The sequence below is a fragment of the Triturus cristatus genome, chromosome 2_2, assembly GCF_964204655.1.
Source record: "Triturus cristatus chromosome 2_2, aTriCri1.1, whole genome shotgun sequence".
NCBI lineage: Eukaryota > Metazoa > Chordata > Amphibia > Caudata > Salamandridae > Triturus > Triturus cristatus.
In genome coordinates this window covers 813,820,443-813,837,196 of record NC_140582.1, presented here as the reverse complement: position 1 = coordinate 813,837,196, position 16,754 = coordinate 813,820,443, and the positions used below count along the sequence as shown (strand labels likewise).

The window sequence follows — 16,754 nt, the reverse complement described above, 5'->3', positions numbered from 1 at the left end:
TTACCGGGCTCTTCAGCGTCTCAAGGCATACCACTTGTGGAGAGGGCTGTTATATGACCAGTCGGTTCCTCTCTCAAAAAAGGCAAGAGAGGAGATCGCGTGGTGGCTGACCCACATGGAAGCGTAGAACGTTCGGGCGACTTTCGGTACGGTTCCGATCTCATCATAGACTCCAACGCGAGCAGTTCAGGCTGGAGCACCCGATGTGGAGACTTCTCCACCGGAGGCGTTTGGTCATTAGACGAGCAGAGCCTATCAATTGCCTGGAGCTCCTGGCAGGGTCCTTTGCAGTCCGTTGCCTGACCAGGGACAGAGTGCAATCCTGCGTTACGTCAACCATTTGCGAGGTCCTCACTCGCGAACCTGGCAAAGGAATTTTGGTTTTCCACTTGGCTCACCACATCTCGGTAACAGCGGAATATCTTCCGGGCCAGGACAACCAGGTTGCAGATTGGCACTCGAGAAACCTCCACGAATCCAATCTTTGGAAGTTGGACCCTCAGGTTTTTCAGTGGTTGGGAAACCTGTGGGGGCCATTGTCAGTGTCACGTCTCGATCACCAGGTCCCAAATTTTTTTCAGTTTGAGACCGGATCCAATGGCATCTGCCACGGACGCATTTCTCCAGGATTGGAGCCAAGAGAGGGGCTACGCCTTTCCCCCGTTTTCAAAGATTACAAGGGCGGCGGCTCTGATTCGCCAGCAAAAGGCAGAAGTGGTCATGGTAACCCAGTGTTGAAGGCCGCAAGTTTGGTTTCCAGTTCTTCTGGAACTTTCTTGGGATTCTCCAATCCGACTCCCCCTGTGTCCTCACCTGCTTCTGAACCCGGACAGAGAGCCACATCACCTGATCGCCCAGGGTTTTCTTCGCCTCATGGCGTGGAGGCTTTCAGGCAACGATGGTCCCTCCCGGGCCTTTCGAGACCAGCTGAAGCCCTCTTGTCAAAGGCTTGGGCAGATAGCACCACAAAACGTTATTAGCCCGCCTGCATAAGATGGCTTCATTGGTGTCTTCGAAGGGATTTGAATCCCGTGGTCGCCGGTTTTGTTCCAATCCTGGATTTTTTGGCGGATTTGGCGACAGAGGGTTTAGTGCATCGCTCAATCAATGCGATAAGGTCAGCTGTTTTAGCGGGTCACAACCCAATAGACAGGACCCCATTGGGGGAACACCCATTTGTGTGCAGGCTTCTGCGTGGTATCCGTCTTTCATTGCCCCCGGAACCTCGCTATTCTGCCCTATGGTACGTCAATTTGGTTTTGAATCTTTTTCGGTCATGGCAGCCAAACAGGTATCTTTCTTTAAAGGAGATCTCATTCAAGCTCGCAATGTTGTTATGCTTAATCTCCTGCAGGAGAGATTCTGATGTCCGTGCTTTGGATATCGCAGCTAAAGTTTTCTCCCCGGACGGGGTAGTGTTCACGGAGGGACATCACACGAAGTCCCATACACGGACGGTCTCATACCCGGCTTTTCCTAATACCCCGAAATTATGTGTTGTAAGATGCCTCAAAGCATATGAGGAAGTTACTCAAGAACTCCGCCCTCTGGGCGAGCGGCAGCTGCTTATCACTTTGAAAAAGCAGCATAAAGCTATCTCTTGCCCCACTATAGCCAGGTTGGTGCGTTGGATCATGCAAGGATCGTGCATTGACAAGAAGCAATTTGGAGCCCACTCAGCCAGGGGTGCGATGGCTTCCAAGGCTTTTTCTCATCTAGAGGACTTGATGCGTGTGAGAAGTTGGCCTGGTATATGATGCTCACTAGTTAAAGTGATCACCTTGTACCATGCCAAGCAACCCTTATGGTGTGGTTGTAAGTCAACCTTTTCGGACTAGCTGCCCTAGTGGTAGCGTAGGCTAAGCAGTCTTTGAGGCTAAACTCGTGAAGCGTGTTAAGCCAGCTGTTTTACCAAATGTAACCCCCTTTTATACCAATGAAAGGACACCACACAGATATATATTCAAAATATATATGTATTTATTTCTCAAAGTAACCCCTAGTCTCTTTATGAGCACAGGAGCACAAATCGTCAAACAAGATTACAGTAGAATACACAGAAGTTGCACTTTATATGGATAGGCCCTGGTGGCCGCTCGAACCATATACTAAAATAGTGGTATAAGTACCACGAACAGAAAAGAGAAAAGGCCTAGGGCCTCTAGAATCGCTGGGCCTACAAGGAGCTAACTTCAGTTAGTGACCAGGAGGTCCACGGGTGGCGTGTGCAGAGCAAATAGTCACACGCGTGCTCCCATAGGTTTCAATGGGTGCGTAAAAAGTACAAAGTTACTGCAAAGAGGATCTTCCGGATGGACTAGGAACTCAAGATTTGGAACACAGGCACTAGAGATGTAATACTACACTTGGGCACAGGTGTGCCAGCTTTACCTCACCCACAGGAAGCGGGTGCATAGGCCTCGAAGTGCGTCGGGTTTCTTCTATCTGTTCCGGGGAGCCTGAAGACAAAGATGCTGCAGGCGGTCGGTCCGGGAGAGATGCAGTGGATCCAAGAGTGGATCGGAGATGTTGAAGACCTGTAAGCAGAGGGGACAGTGTTCACAGTCACTAGCCAGTGACCAGCGTGGCACCAGGTGGGTACCAGGCAATGTCGGGTGCAAACAGGAAGAAAGGTGTAGCTTGTCTCTGCAGCCACGTGGTCCCTGGAGGTCGACGACGTCCAGGAGTCGGTTCACGAGCTGTCCCACGCAGGCTCTCGCTGTCGGCGGTGTCGGCGACTTGATCGAAGCAAACGAGCCTTGGCAAAAGCAATTGTTGTAGGAGATGAAATAAGCTGATGGTTCTGACCAGCAAGGTCAGAAGGACTGCTCCTTTGGAGGGGAGCAAGGGCCAGTCTGGAGCAACCAGACCAGCGGTGTATTTCGTAAAGTTCGTCGCCAAGATGGCTACTAGCCAGCGGGCCAGCAACCGGTTAGGCGCGTCGAGTGGCAAAATGCAGAAGGGCCCCACGCAGATCGTGGAGATGCTGGAGGGCTCACCTTTGGTGCAGATGCTGCTCGGGTGTTGGGCTTCTCAGATCCCAAAGCACAACTTGGAGGGAGCCTCGGTTGTTGCACTTGTCAGCTTGTCGTGGTCGTTTCAAGATGGCTGGCTCCACGTGTCTCGGTGCCTCCACGGGTCTCCTCTTTTCAGGGACTGTGGATCGGGCGGTGAGAGGTCTGGAGGTCCAGGTCTTGTCAGTCTCTGGGCTCGGGCTCCGGCGGGAGGCGGCGGCAAAGCAGACGTTGATTCGCTGGATGGTGCTTGCGTTAGCAAGGTGGTCACTCCCTGACCACAGGGGAGATTTCCTTCAGTCTTCTGTGCAGCAGAATGTCGAAGTTCCCGTCTTCTTCTTAGTTTCAAGTTGATTCCAGGATGTCTGAAGTCTTAGGACACAGCTCCTACCTTTAAGCGGATTCTAGGGGCCGGACTACCTGCTAGGTCCCTCCCTATGGGTGGGACCAGGAAGGGGGGTGGTTACACCCCCAATCCTTTGTCCAGCTCGCCCCAGGCCCGGGACTGGTGTGCCCCAGGACCGGTTTGAACTGGCATATGCACCGAGGCTCCTTGTGAGCCACAGGCATGTCTGGTTTCTTTCAAGCCCTACCTGACCAATACACAAAATCCTGTCTGGGGTGGTGCACGCACCTCCCCTGGCAGGAAACCCTTTGTCCACACCTCCCAAGCTGGAAGGACTCCCAGCAGCAGGAGGGCAGACTTGTGTCTGTGGTGGCAGCATCCATTTTGTGGAGCTGAGGCTATGTCTGATTTTACCCGGGTTTCAGGTACTGTACATGTCGTGTCCCTCTAGAAGGGTGGAATGCTAACCCCGTCGCCAGAATTGGCGAGGGGTTAGTATTCCAATTCGTATGACACCTTACTCGACATGTTTTGATAAAGCCAAACCAAAGATAGCATTTAACCGCGAGGTTCATAATGCACTTAAGAGTATATGGTATGACGATATCTGGAAACAGTAGAAGGAAGTTGTTCCGACCACTGCAGACAGGCTCAGCTCATGCCAGAGCACCATCTCACATGGAACCAAGCACTCTGCCTTCAGGATTGTCAAGGCCTGCCATAGGAGTGACTTATAGGTTAACATGTGTCCCATTTAAGGTTAGGTATAGGTATACTACACCTACGTAAGAGGTGATTACACCAACTTACCCCAGCTGAGTGATCAGCCAGTTGTGTCAAATTGTTAGGCCAAGCCTGGGGTGGCATAATACATGCTTCAGCCCCTGGCAGGCCTTGGGTACACCAATGCCCTGGGTACCTAGTGTACACTGGTACAGGGGCTGACAGGGTGATCCAACCAATTGGGTATGTACCTAGGGTACATGGAGTCCATTTTAAAGAGAGAACAGCCAGGCTGAGATCCTGAATAGCAGGATCTCAGGCCAACTAAGTCGAAAAACCAGCTAGACACTAGGCAAAAATTTGGGGGTAACCATAGTCAGATATCCACCTTCCTACAATGCGTGTAGCAAATTGGTCCTCCGCCTCAACCTTTAAAAGGTTTTATTTCAAACCTGTCATAGAGGTTGCTCAGTTGTTGGTAAGTAAGCTTTGAACTAACATAATCTGAGCCTCCGGTCCTGACATAGAATAGAAATTTGCCTAACACTGTAAAGGTATGTTTCAATTCTATTAAGGACACGGATTTGAGGATTATCCTAGATGGGCAAAGTCTTGTGCGAACCCGCCCGAATGATAGTAAGTAACAGATTCATGTTTTAGAATTCCCAGTCTTCGCTGGGAAATGTAGTTGGTACAGTATTTTGTTTCTTGTATGCACTGGTTGAAACCTTGTAATGTTTGGATTGTTTTTTCTTCTGAAAACCCTTACACTGTCTCTGCTCTTCTAGGAAACGACGGTTCAAAACAGGACCAGTGATGAATTTGCATGACTCGCGCAAAGAAAGAGGAGAGACAGACAGAGTGAAAGAACTATGTCTTGGCTATAGTTATGGACACCATGAAAGGACTATGTTCTTGGTTACCTCCCTTGGTGTTATGCGAGTTGATGTTTTTTCTTTGATCATATGTTGTTTTTTACATTCAAAGATTTACAAATACGTCTTTCTGGCTGTTATGAGTTTTTAATGTTAATAAAGCGGGGAAAGACCATGGAGAATCTGAGCCTACGAGTCCTCAATAGAATTGAAACTTACCTTTATGGTGCTAGGCAAATTTCTATTCTCCTTGCCATGAAAGAGTAGACCTTTCCACTCACTGTCTGACAAACCAAGATAAGGATCTTGATGTGTATTCCTTTGTCCAATAAGACTGCCAAGTTAATGGGCGCAGCACTTGCACAACAGTTTGACCCTTAAATGTATGGAAATTATTTCTTAACTTTCAAGAGGTAGTGCCTACTCACTCCACCTCAGACTTAGTAGTTCACATGGATGTTAAACATTTCTGGAACCCGTGTTAGCAGTATGGAATTACATCTAGAAGTCTAGTGTTGTAATATTCTACAGTACTTTTGAAAGTTGTACAACGCTGCTGTTAACCTACTAGACTCTCCTTAGGTATACTATTAGCATTATTATGGCATATGATTCTTTCATCACTGGTCACATGTTTTTGTGAAATATTTTTATGCCCTGTACCTGAATGTAACCAAAAGCTGCATTTGAAAATAATTAACACACCCTCTGTCATGAGGGGAGCATAAAAAGCCCACTAATGGAAGCTGGGTTCATGCATTCTATTCTGTGTTGATAGGGAGCCTCCTCACAGGTGGCCACAGAATGGCAAGTCGTGTGCCGTCAAGACAAACGAGAAGTGCGGCAAACACCCTTCCTGGAAACAATGCGATTTCAGCAGCTAAGGTTCTGAGAATCCCTTTCACCTGCTGACTGCTTCTCAGATTTCTAGGTGTTAGAAGTCTTTTTATGCTCTCACTGCTACCAGATTGTACGCAAAGGTTCTTTCTCCTTACTTAAGAGTAGTGATTGGGTACCCCTTTCAATCTTGAGTAGTCAGTGCAGATCCAAAGACCACAGCAATAGTGATACTGAGAATAAGTTACTTTCTGGAGTGATTTTACAAGTGCTGTTTAGTACGTGTTACTATCATTCTCTATTTTGTAGATTTGTATTCTTCGCTTAGTTTCATCATTCGCGTTTTTACCAAAACAGTGGTTGTTTTTGTGTGTCTAAAATCCCAACCACATCATAGTATTTTCACCCCACTGTTGAAAAATGAAAATGTTGAATAAGAAAATAAGATGCAGCAGTGAAGGAAAAGACAATGAAAATGTATCTAAATTATCAGTCAAGCATTTTTCATTTTTTGTGGGGGGGAGTGGGAGGAGACGGGAGACAAACACACAGTGATATGTGATCTAGATGCATGGATTTCCATAGGTAAGGGTTTCTCAGGATATACAAAGTATTTTAGACATTACTCTAGGGGAAAAATGCTTGGAATCACTGACGTAAGGATTCGAAGAGGGGAGGCTAGCAGAGACAAGGCAGCCCACCTCATATCCATGAGGCCTCTGGCCATTCCCTCTGCCAAAAGCAGACATGGTTCAATGTTTAACTGAGTGGACAATACCCCTAAATAGGACCTGTCTCCTCTACCACACAGGATAAGCTGTAAGTAGGATCCCCAAGTTGAGGCACTAGTCACACCACAGCTTTTCCATACTGGGCTGCAGGAACTGCCCTGCTGGCCTTTATTCTTCCACTCTGACCCTGAAAGTGCAACTTCCACTCTCACAGAGACCGATAACCAGTTGGATGTGCACTAAATTTGGTACTGAGCTTAGGCCTGCCTCTCAACTTGGCAGGTTCCCATAAGCCACCAGATTCTGTGGTCCCCGATCGGAATCACTGGCTTCACTCTCCTTCCGAGCCCAGGTCTGCCTCTCCCGAGGTAGGACGTGTAATGCAGATTCAGAGTCGACTCCCTAATTCTAGTATAAGTATGGTTTCAATAGCGACCTTCTCAGAGTGCAGCAGATGAATATTAAAGGGTAGTTTGCCATTATAAGATCGGTCACTAGAAGGAGCAAAATGCTGCAGCTGCTTCGCCCATCACCAGTTGACCGTCCTCCCCCCGCAATGTACTCTCATGAGTTTGAAACGTGTACACTTTGCAGCTGCATGCGTTTTGCTAAACGCGCCCATGCCATTCTTCAGCAGCACTTTTGATTTCTTCACTGACTTTTATTTGTTCACAGAGTTTTTTTCCAAAGACCTGTGTTTTGCAGATTGCACGTTACTCAACAAGGAACATTCCTTACTCACAGACACATTCCAGGGCTGTGTTCCAGCATGAAGTTTGCAATCCTCCAACAGCTGCCTTCTCAAAGACTTGAGAGTCAGGAAGACACATGGGACGCGTTCCTTAAAACGATCTTAACCAAGCTTTTGAACTCTATTTCTGTTTTAATCAGAAATATACAAAACCATTTTACATTTAAAAAATGCTTGAAATCTTTTTTCGATTCTTGATTGCTAATAAATATTGATCCATATAACCAGTAGTTTTCTCAATGCGAAGACATCCATATTATTCTGGGTGAATGCTGTTCTAAATAAATGTTGTTATAAAAAAAAATTACATGCAAAGTTAATTCACTAGGAATATATTAAAAGTTCTTTAAGTTGCCCACACAAATTTTACTAAAGCTCTATCACGAAAAATGTAGAAATAAAAGCAGAAGTAACAAACACGTTTCTTACCTCTGGGCGACCTTCATAATAGGTTAATTTTGAGTTCGTAAGTACGAAACACCGTTCCTTGTAATTTAAAGGTGATGTCCTTTTCTTTTGTTGTGATCTTTTTATCAGGTTCTCCTCAATAATAATTTCCAGATTCATCTTGACCTCCTTTCCACTGTTTCTCCAGCCATTGAAAATACTACCCTGCAATCTAAAGGAAAAATAGCTGCAACATTATCTTTCTGATTAAGAGGATGAAGACTGCAACACGTTTATCTTTCAATTTTTATTAAAAAGGTCATTCATTATCCACATCTGTCATTCACAATAGAGAATGCACACAGAGCCTTTGATGACTCTCAGAAAATGCAAAATCAAACAGAAGAAGATAGGGTGGTGCAGGTAACGATCTCACAAAAATATTTTAGTTGCCAAACTATTTCACCTACAGCAGAAGAATGTGGTTGTACAACAGCACAAAGACTTTCCCGACAGAGATTACTGAAACTACCACTGCATGACTTCATTTAGGTGTCAGCTTGATTAGAGCTGTCTGAAAGAACACATGTTATCAATTTCTCAATAAAAGAGCAATAAAAGCTAAAAGAGAGATAGAGAAAGTGAGACAGGAAGAGATACATTTGGATCATCCCTATTCAGCCATGTGCTTCATGTGTTTTGCAAGGTTTGCTGTCACTTTTGTGGGGTGTCCAGGAAGTCCATGGCATTTCGTTAATGGCTTCACAGTGGTGCAGGAACAATATTCGGAGTGGGGTGCGGGCATCGATATCACATAACTGAAGTCATAAGCATTATGAAAAATCTAAGTGCCACACAAAGAATAAGTATAGTAAATAAGCCACATCCATTCAGCAGGAGAAATATACAGGTGTAGAATGTATGCATTGGTGCATCATGGAGCTCACGATTACACATATATTACTAAAGCAGGGTGTGGTAGCGTACCGTCATTTACAGACACCACATTTTCCACTGAAATGGCCACAAAGTTTGCAATGATTTGCAGTTTTATTTGCTAAAACTATATAGCGCACAAACTATAATGTATGGGAATCAGTTTTTAGCAAATATTTACCATTTGCACATCAAACAGTAGTGTTCATATTTGTTTTGATACTATTAAAATCTTTGCTTCCATCACACTACAGAATTACAAAGAAAGTGCTTCATTTGTGCTTTCCTTACTGCACGTATACTGTACAGTTTCACAAATATTTTAATGTAGTGGGTTAGAAAGAAAATGATATCCTACATCCTTTCTTTTCACACTCCCTGTACCCCAGCAGGATTGTCAAAAAGTTCACTTTACAAAATCATGTAACTTAGCAATCCGACAAAGAAAAATAACTGCAAAAACAACAGTTGATGGACAGAATGCAGAACAATGTCATACATTCACCCCAGTACAGAGATCTGGGCCTAAATCCATCGTTTTTTGCTCACCATGCCTTTCCAGTTTAAACCCAGCCATATGCAAATCAGTCTTGACCCTGTGACTCATGGGTACAGTCCAGCCCGAACTGCCAAGCCAGGTCCTCCCTGGACTGGAAACAAGCATCCTAGAACTGGTTTCGGGGTTTCCCTCCTCTTCAGCCAGGATAGCTTGATTCCAGAAAAATAACATCAATCTCCATTTTAAAAGAATAAGCGGCAATTTATCAGAATACATAGCCAGACATATTACCTATGTCTTTGAATGCACAGCAAATGTTACAAGATGAAAATAAAATTTAAAGGCATCTTTATTGCTCATTCATCTTCTGAACTCCAGCATGGTTATTTTGGGGGTGCCTCCCCTCCCCACCGCAATTATAATCAGCTCCTATGTGGCTACAACGTACCATTTGTGTCTCCATTAGGTTTTGGTGATGCAGTATCAAATAGCTCTTTTGTTAGACTGTGTGTGCTCTTTGATGTATTTACTGTGCATACACAATGGCATTTTGATCACTAGTTTATGGCTTTTGTTTAGGAAGTGCTTGTTGTCTGGTTGCCTTGTACTGTCATATATACATTGTGGTATTAACTAATCCTCCTTATCCCTTCATTTGTTTTACTTTGCGGTCCAGATAGGATGCTGTTGGAGGCACAGTTTTCTTTGCACACACAAAGGCAGTCTTAAAAATGTGAACTAAATACTGTCATGTTCTCAAAGGCAACTATAATTCAATATTTTGATGTGGATGTCTAACAGTTACCACTTCCAAAGTAAATTTGACTTTTGGACCCGTTTTCATAAAACTCTTATTTATGCCTATAGCTTAACTCTGCAAATGCAGTCTGCTCAGCAAAAGGGTCCCACTCCCTCCTTCAATTTTGTTGTAGCCCAAGACTTTGCTTCGTTAACCTCGTACTTGTCATGCTACAAATTTAGTGTCATGAAGCAGCATGACTGCAGTTTTAATTTTGTTGTGTGGCAGGTTACTGATGTCGTGTTGTAGTGATGCACATGTATTTTTGTAGTTCTGACATTTTAATTCTGTACTATTAGCATTGTATGGTGGTATCTCTGTAGCTGTAACAAGGTAGTAGTTTGGTTGTAGTGGTGCAGGTCTTTAGTTGTGGGACTTTAATAGTGTAGCACTACAGCTGTAGTGTTTTGTTGGGATTGTGGACTTGGTGTTATTGTTTTGTTGGTGGTGTTGTGATGTAACTGTGATAGTGTTGTAGTCCTGTCCTGTCGTATTGTTTTACAGGTGATGTGATAGTATTTTCTATTTTTCCAAAATGGCGGTATATATATCTCGGCTCAGTAGCCCTAACGAGCAGCAGAGCAGTTTTCACCTAAGAGACATTACACATCGCTGTATGATTGCTACAAAGGCATGGAGAAGCATCTACAAAGGAAAGAACAGGAGGGTTAAGGCACGAGGGGCTTGAAGGACATCGTCATGTATGGAGGTTTAGGTAATTATGGTTGCTACAGAGAGCTCACTTATATAAGTCTACCATACAAAGTTTAGAGATATAAATATGATTTACATAGTCCCTGAGATGGCCATTAATTAAGAAACCAGGGGAATGTCATTCATGGACTAAGGTGATTTTGGCAGCCATGTGCAAGTGTGAAATGAGAACACTAGTAGCTGAAATCACCAAAAGCACTACGGACTACAAGACTTTAATAGTGGGTTTATCGTTCTAGAACACATGTAGAACCTCACATGACCATCAAGTGGGAGTATCTCTCCACCTCTACAGTAGTTGGTTAGAGACCCAGAATATATCCAGTCCAACCTAGTCTGAGTCCTGTACCTTTTGGGAGGGGGAGGGGGCCTTGATTTGAGCCTAGATGCAGCAGAGGAATCTCCTGAAGTAATATGACGTCATCGTCCAGGCCCAAAAACTCACGCTGAGAAAAACCAGGCTTGACAAACTAATTAAGGCTTTGGATAGTTGGTGTCATTAGATTAAGGGACACCGGTCTTGTGAAGTGTGAAGTGTTCAAAAAGGTCACAAGCAAATGGAAGAATAGAAAAGTGAGCAAAAGCCTGTGTAAGGTGCAGAAAAAGGTCCCTACTGCAGGGCTGTTACATGAAACCTTTATCCTCACACCACAAAAGAGCTATAGAGGAATCACAACCAGGTCGTCCTCCACTCAAAATGATAATCAACAAAAAAGACCTGATATATTCGGGCAATTAATTCCGTTTGCTTTTCTTGCTGAGTGGGAATGGGAGTTTACTTTCTCCTTTCACAACAATCCTATATATAGTGTACATGTTGTCCCTACTCGTACTAGCCCTCTCTTTACTAATTCTTAAAAACAAAACAAACTCTGAGTCACCAGTCACCGTGTCAAAAATAAAGTACCCTGTGCTGTAACAGGTGTACACCAAAAAAGGTACAAGAATCTAAGTGCAAAAGATTTTGAATAATTTTGAAAAACAAGATAGCACCTCACGTGCGCACCACCAGGGGAGTTTGCTGGTTATTGATTACCAGAAATTCTCACGTCTATCATCATAGGTTGCTATCTTGTGAAAACAAATACTGTGGGTGTCCAGAAAGACCAGTGAAACAAATGAAAATGTGTGTAAAAATCACACAAAACAACCCAGTGAAAGTAAAATTGAAATAAGTCCCACTGTCACCATCGGGATACTTTTTATTCACTACTCGTGGGCTTATTCAAATTAAAACCAAACTGCATGTTTGCAGACCATATAATGCTGGGCCATGTTTCATTGCCTGTACCTTGTAGCGGCAATTTCTTCAGGGCACGGGGACACTGTCCACCCTTTCTATACATAGGATTGTTGTGAAAGGAGAAAGTAAACTCCCATTCCCACTCAGCAAGAAAAGTAAACGGACTTCATTGCCCGAATATAGCAGGTCTTTTTTGTTGATGAACGTGAAACCTTTAACCATAAAACACAAGTACATTACTAAATAAACAAACAACAATAAAATGTCCAGCATACTAATAAGAACACGGCATATTCTAAAACCACATAATTAATGGGACTGGTAAAATGTAAACAGTCCATCTACTCACAGCAGCAAAGACGTCAGACAAATATTTCAAATGCAGATTATTGTAGATCACAAATACTTCCTCATTCTTAATTTCTTATCCCACTTTACATCAACTTTACAACAGCCAAGCAGACGTGTGCTGAAGGCAACGACTGAATGTAGAACAGTGCCTGTCTGCACTGATGAAGATTTGCACTCTTAATGATGAGAACAAGATACCTTCCCATAATGAGAACATAAAATGTACAAAAAAAAATCAGAAAGTGAATCATCAATTTTTGGGAGTGGGAGTCACACGGACACACCGGCAAATTCCTAATATAAGACAAAGATGTAGGAAAAGCAACTAAGCGATGCACTATATTCATTCTTAGGCTTGTCAAGAGAAACCTATGTTGACTATTCTGGACCCAAATAAGATTAAGCTCGATGTCTAGAGTTGCATACATGTTAAAATAGTACTTTTCAGTGTCTCTACATGCTCCCTTTCTTCCCTGCACATAGCCAAACATTTTGCTTCGACTGCATCTTTACAGGCAGAAGCAAGAGTCTCATGGTCATATATAGCATCAGCACATTCAATTTTAAGTTAAGTTCTTTTATGTATGCTAACCAGAGTATTTTCAGGACATTGTGTGTCCTTAAGCAGTCACGCAGTACCAAGCGGTTGAAAGTTGGCTCCTCTCTGGTCCAAATATTCAGCCAAAGAAGAAGGGGTCGGAGTTTCATATAATCGATAATGTACTCTATGCCAAGCTCTAAGCTATACAGTTAGCAGCGCACTGTGGTACAGATAACAACCTTTCCAAAAACCCATCTTCTACCTTCTGTATAACATCTGCTGCCCTAAGACCTGAAGGCCCTGTACCATAGGTGGCCATTGGTGCGCGTTTCATCTTATATACTGCAATCAATTATTTTAGGGGTTTCCTTCAGTTTTGAAGCAAACTTGACAAGGCCTCAACAGAGTTTGCAAAAATAGCCGCCCTGTTCTCACTATCGAGTTCCAGTTGCTCGTCATCAAACAGAGAAAGGGTGGGGGGACAGAGGTAATTTTACAAAAGTTCACCAAAAAAAAGACACACATGACAGTAGGGTCTGGATCCTCCATAAAGAGACAACATTTATCCAAAAGTCTCTGGAGGCCAGGTAAGGTCCGAGCTAGCAGCACCATGTCACTTACATACAAGGTTGGCATTTGAAGCCGAGCCTGCTCTTGGTACACCCAAGTCAAAACGTACAAGGTATTTATCAAGTCTGTTGATATAAAGGGTGAAAACAAAAGGGGGAAGTACACACCTCCGGCAAACCCTCCTAGTGATGGCAAATGATTCATGTGTCTCACCCCTCGGGCCAAACCTAATGCTTGCCATCACCCCTGTATACAGTTGCCTCAAGAAGGTGACAATGCCAACCTCAAACGCCCATACAAGACATTAGTTCCCAAGCTTAAGAGCGATTGACACAATCGAATGCTAGGCCTAGGCCCATACACACACGAAACACAGTGCTACCCTTAACTATGAAGTATTTACTAATCAAAAGAGGCAGGTTTAGGCACTGCTAAGAGGTCCCCAAACCAGCTCTGAAACCATATTGGAAATCAGACACAATGTTATTCGCACTGGCACACCCCTCCAGCCTATTTAATAGGACTCTGCCCATGATCTTAGCTGTGGAATCTGTTAAAGAAATCGGGTAAAAACACTTGAGGTCCTCTTTACTACCTTTCTTCAAGATGATGACAATTGTTGCATAAGACCATGAAGCTGGAAGGCCTAGGCTAGCAACTCCCTTTAGAATGTTTGTTAATAGGCAAACCCAAAAAAAAGGATAATTTTTGAAAATATCTTCTGAAACCCTATCAGGACCCGGTGCCTTGCCGCTGGGGCACGTTTTACAAAGCTGCCTATAAGTCATGGAAATCAATTACCAGGCAGTTTGGATGTCTTGCTATGTTGTTAGTGCAATCATCTGGCTCCCCCAGGTCCTGGATCAGAATGGCCCTTAGTCAAATGGGTAAACCAAATATTGGGTGGGAATAAAATGTCCAGTCTTAAATCAGGCCTTTCCTCAAAAAGGAAGCAGTGGGACCTGCCAGAAAGCTCTATGGTCTTCACATTTACTATAGACACAAGGAGAAAATCACTGGCCCTTCATTCTTAAATCTTCATTACTCTTGGCCACAGCCTTATTAGAGATAGAGATATATATATATATATATATATATATATATATATATATATATATACACAGATTTATATAGCGCGAACTCGAACCAAAGGTATTGGAGCGTTTTACATGAGCACCAGTTACATTACACGCCTGCTGATCTGGCTTTTACCTCATGAAGGTTGCTGCAGTGGATCTCAGAGTGCGTCTCCATAGGTGGGATCCTTGGAGCTTTGAAATATATATATATATATATATATATATATATATATATATATGTATTTATAGTTAAAAAGGACTCGTTTGGTCGTCTTGCTAAATCCTATGAACTTTTTTAGTAATTGGGACTAAGATATTTGCACTTTCGGTATATTTTACAATAGGATCAGCACCTTCACTCAAATATTTACTCTTTGGACATTATGGTACGTCAGTGTATTTTCTGTATTAAGACAGAGATTAGAAAACCGTGATACACATACAATCAGTGTATAATTGTGACACATGCAAAAAAAATGGGGAGGGAAAACAATGGTATATTATTATGTATACATTTATGTATAATATTGTATCAAATGTAGTACCCTTACGATGTACATCAGTGTGTGTCTTCTATGTCCATTTACTGTCGTCACTGCACTTGCACTTTAAATAGAAGTGGTCATCAATACTATAGTTGTCATGTGATCAAGGGCAGGATCGCCCAAAACGCGTAATGGCGGACAACGGCTTGAAATAAAATAATCATTGAATCTCTGGGTCTGTGCTCGTTTGTATTTCAAAGAAGAAAAGTGAAGGCGAGTTGCTGTGGAATTTTACCGGATTGACTGTCTCCGGTTCACAGACCCCCTTTCTGATTGTGGCTTCGCTAACGGCTAGTCTTGTCCTGGAGTATCTGGCTGCAGCTTGCACTACGGGCTCGTGGTGCGTGCTGGCGTGGACCCCCGGGGCACTCAAGAAATCTCCGTAGTGGAAGAAAGCGAAGCCCCCTGTAAGCCCAGAGCTGAGGCGCAAGTACGAGGATTTGACAGCGGTTTTTGCCTTGGAGCCTTTCCTGTTCCGGTGGTTTCTGTTCAGGAGGATCGGTGGGTGAGGCGGCAGTGGCAGTTGACTCGACTGACATCTCCATTAAGGTACAGCGCGTTGGGGCATAAATCAGGTGGAAAGGTGCATATCGTTAAGCGGAGCCTCCTCAAGTATCTAACTGTTAAGGGGACTTACTTACGATACAATTCATATACAAAGCCGCAAAATGTCCGCAGACATACTTAAAGACCGCGAATTGGCAGCCATGGGGATGTTCTCAGATTCCCCAGAGGATGAACAAGGGGCCAGCAAGGCGACCAACGAGGAACCTAGCAAAAACATGGGACTCAGGGAAAGTTTCAAAGTACTTGAAAAATTGAAGCGACAAGAGCAGGCAAAATGGTGGGAGGCTCGGTCACTTCAAAGGTATCTGGATGTGGGGAGAATTCCGAGGGGGCTCCGTATAATGATTGCCCCCAGCTATGAATCCCCAAACCCCCTCTTAATGGCAGAGTGGGGGGAATGCAATCTAGAATCATCCAGACGCCTTGTTACACTGTTGGTTAAATATGCTGACATCGATAGAGAAGTACTTCAAGGAAAAATAGAACTTTTGGAAAAAGATATTGAATCTCAGGGCGACCCACAATCTAAAAAGAAAATGGTGGAAGAAATGAATGTGCGCCTTAAAAAAGAGGAGGAAAAAATTAAGAATCAAAAAACATACAAATTTAGGCGGGATCGGGAAGACTACGCCAACGGGCAGATATTTACGTTCGCAAGAAGGTATGATTCTATGCGAGCTGATACGGCTAAAAAACGCATGGGCAACAAGGAGGACAAAAGAAGCTATCAAGCGCAAACCAACGATTCCCCCTCAGCCTCTGAACTAAGATCGGCGATGGAGAGCGGATCTGAATCAGAGAATATGGGAAGAAGATCTGAGGGAAGCAACATTAAATTAACTTTGGGGGAAGAATTGGAAATTTTAAAACGAAGCAGGAAAGAAACCTTGAGGCCGCGCAACCAGATACCCGCAAAAGTCGGGCAAACCAACAAAGAAGGGAGCGCAGGAAAGCAAGGAGAAAACGTGAAAAGACAGGGGAGAGGCAGACCCCGCAGATAATGGGACAAACGCAAGGTGATTGCAATACTGACCTCTCCTCACTAGAAAATAAGAACACTATCATTAATCTTGCAGGTATTGATCTTTCCATTGCCGAACGCCAACTTCTCTCATTGGGCCTTTCATACTGCCCAGAATCTAACTTTAATTACACCCAAACTCGTGCAGATATTTATAAATTCATACGGAGGCTCAAATTGCAGAAATACCATCATCAGCGCAAAAAGGAAAAACAAGAACAAATT

The 16,754-nt window shown here is 43.7% G+C and overlaps 1 protein-coding gene across 3 annotated transcripts in view; it reads right to left on the bottom strand.

The window, feature by feature from the left end:
- Positions 1-16,754, bottom strand: part of TEC (tec protein tyrosine kinase) — a 550,450-nt gene that overhangs the window by 349,646 nt on the left and 184,050 nt on the right. For all 3 annotated transcript variants that reach the window (XM_085642140.1, XM_085642143.1, XM_085642141.1), the window contains one exon: positions 7,707-7,896. In XM_085642140.1, the coding sequence (XP_085498266.1) occupies positions 7,707-7,896 (190 nt within the window). The remainder of the gene's footprint in view (positions 1-7,706; positions 7,897-16,754) is intronic.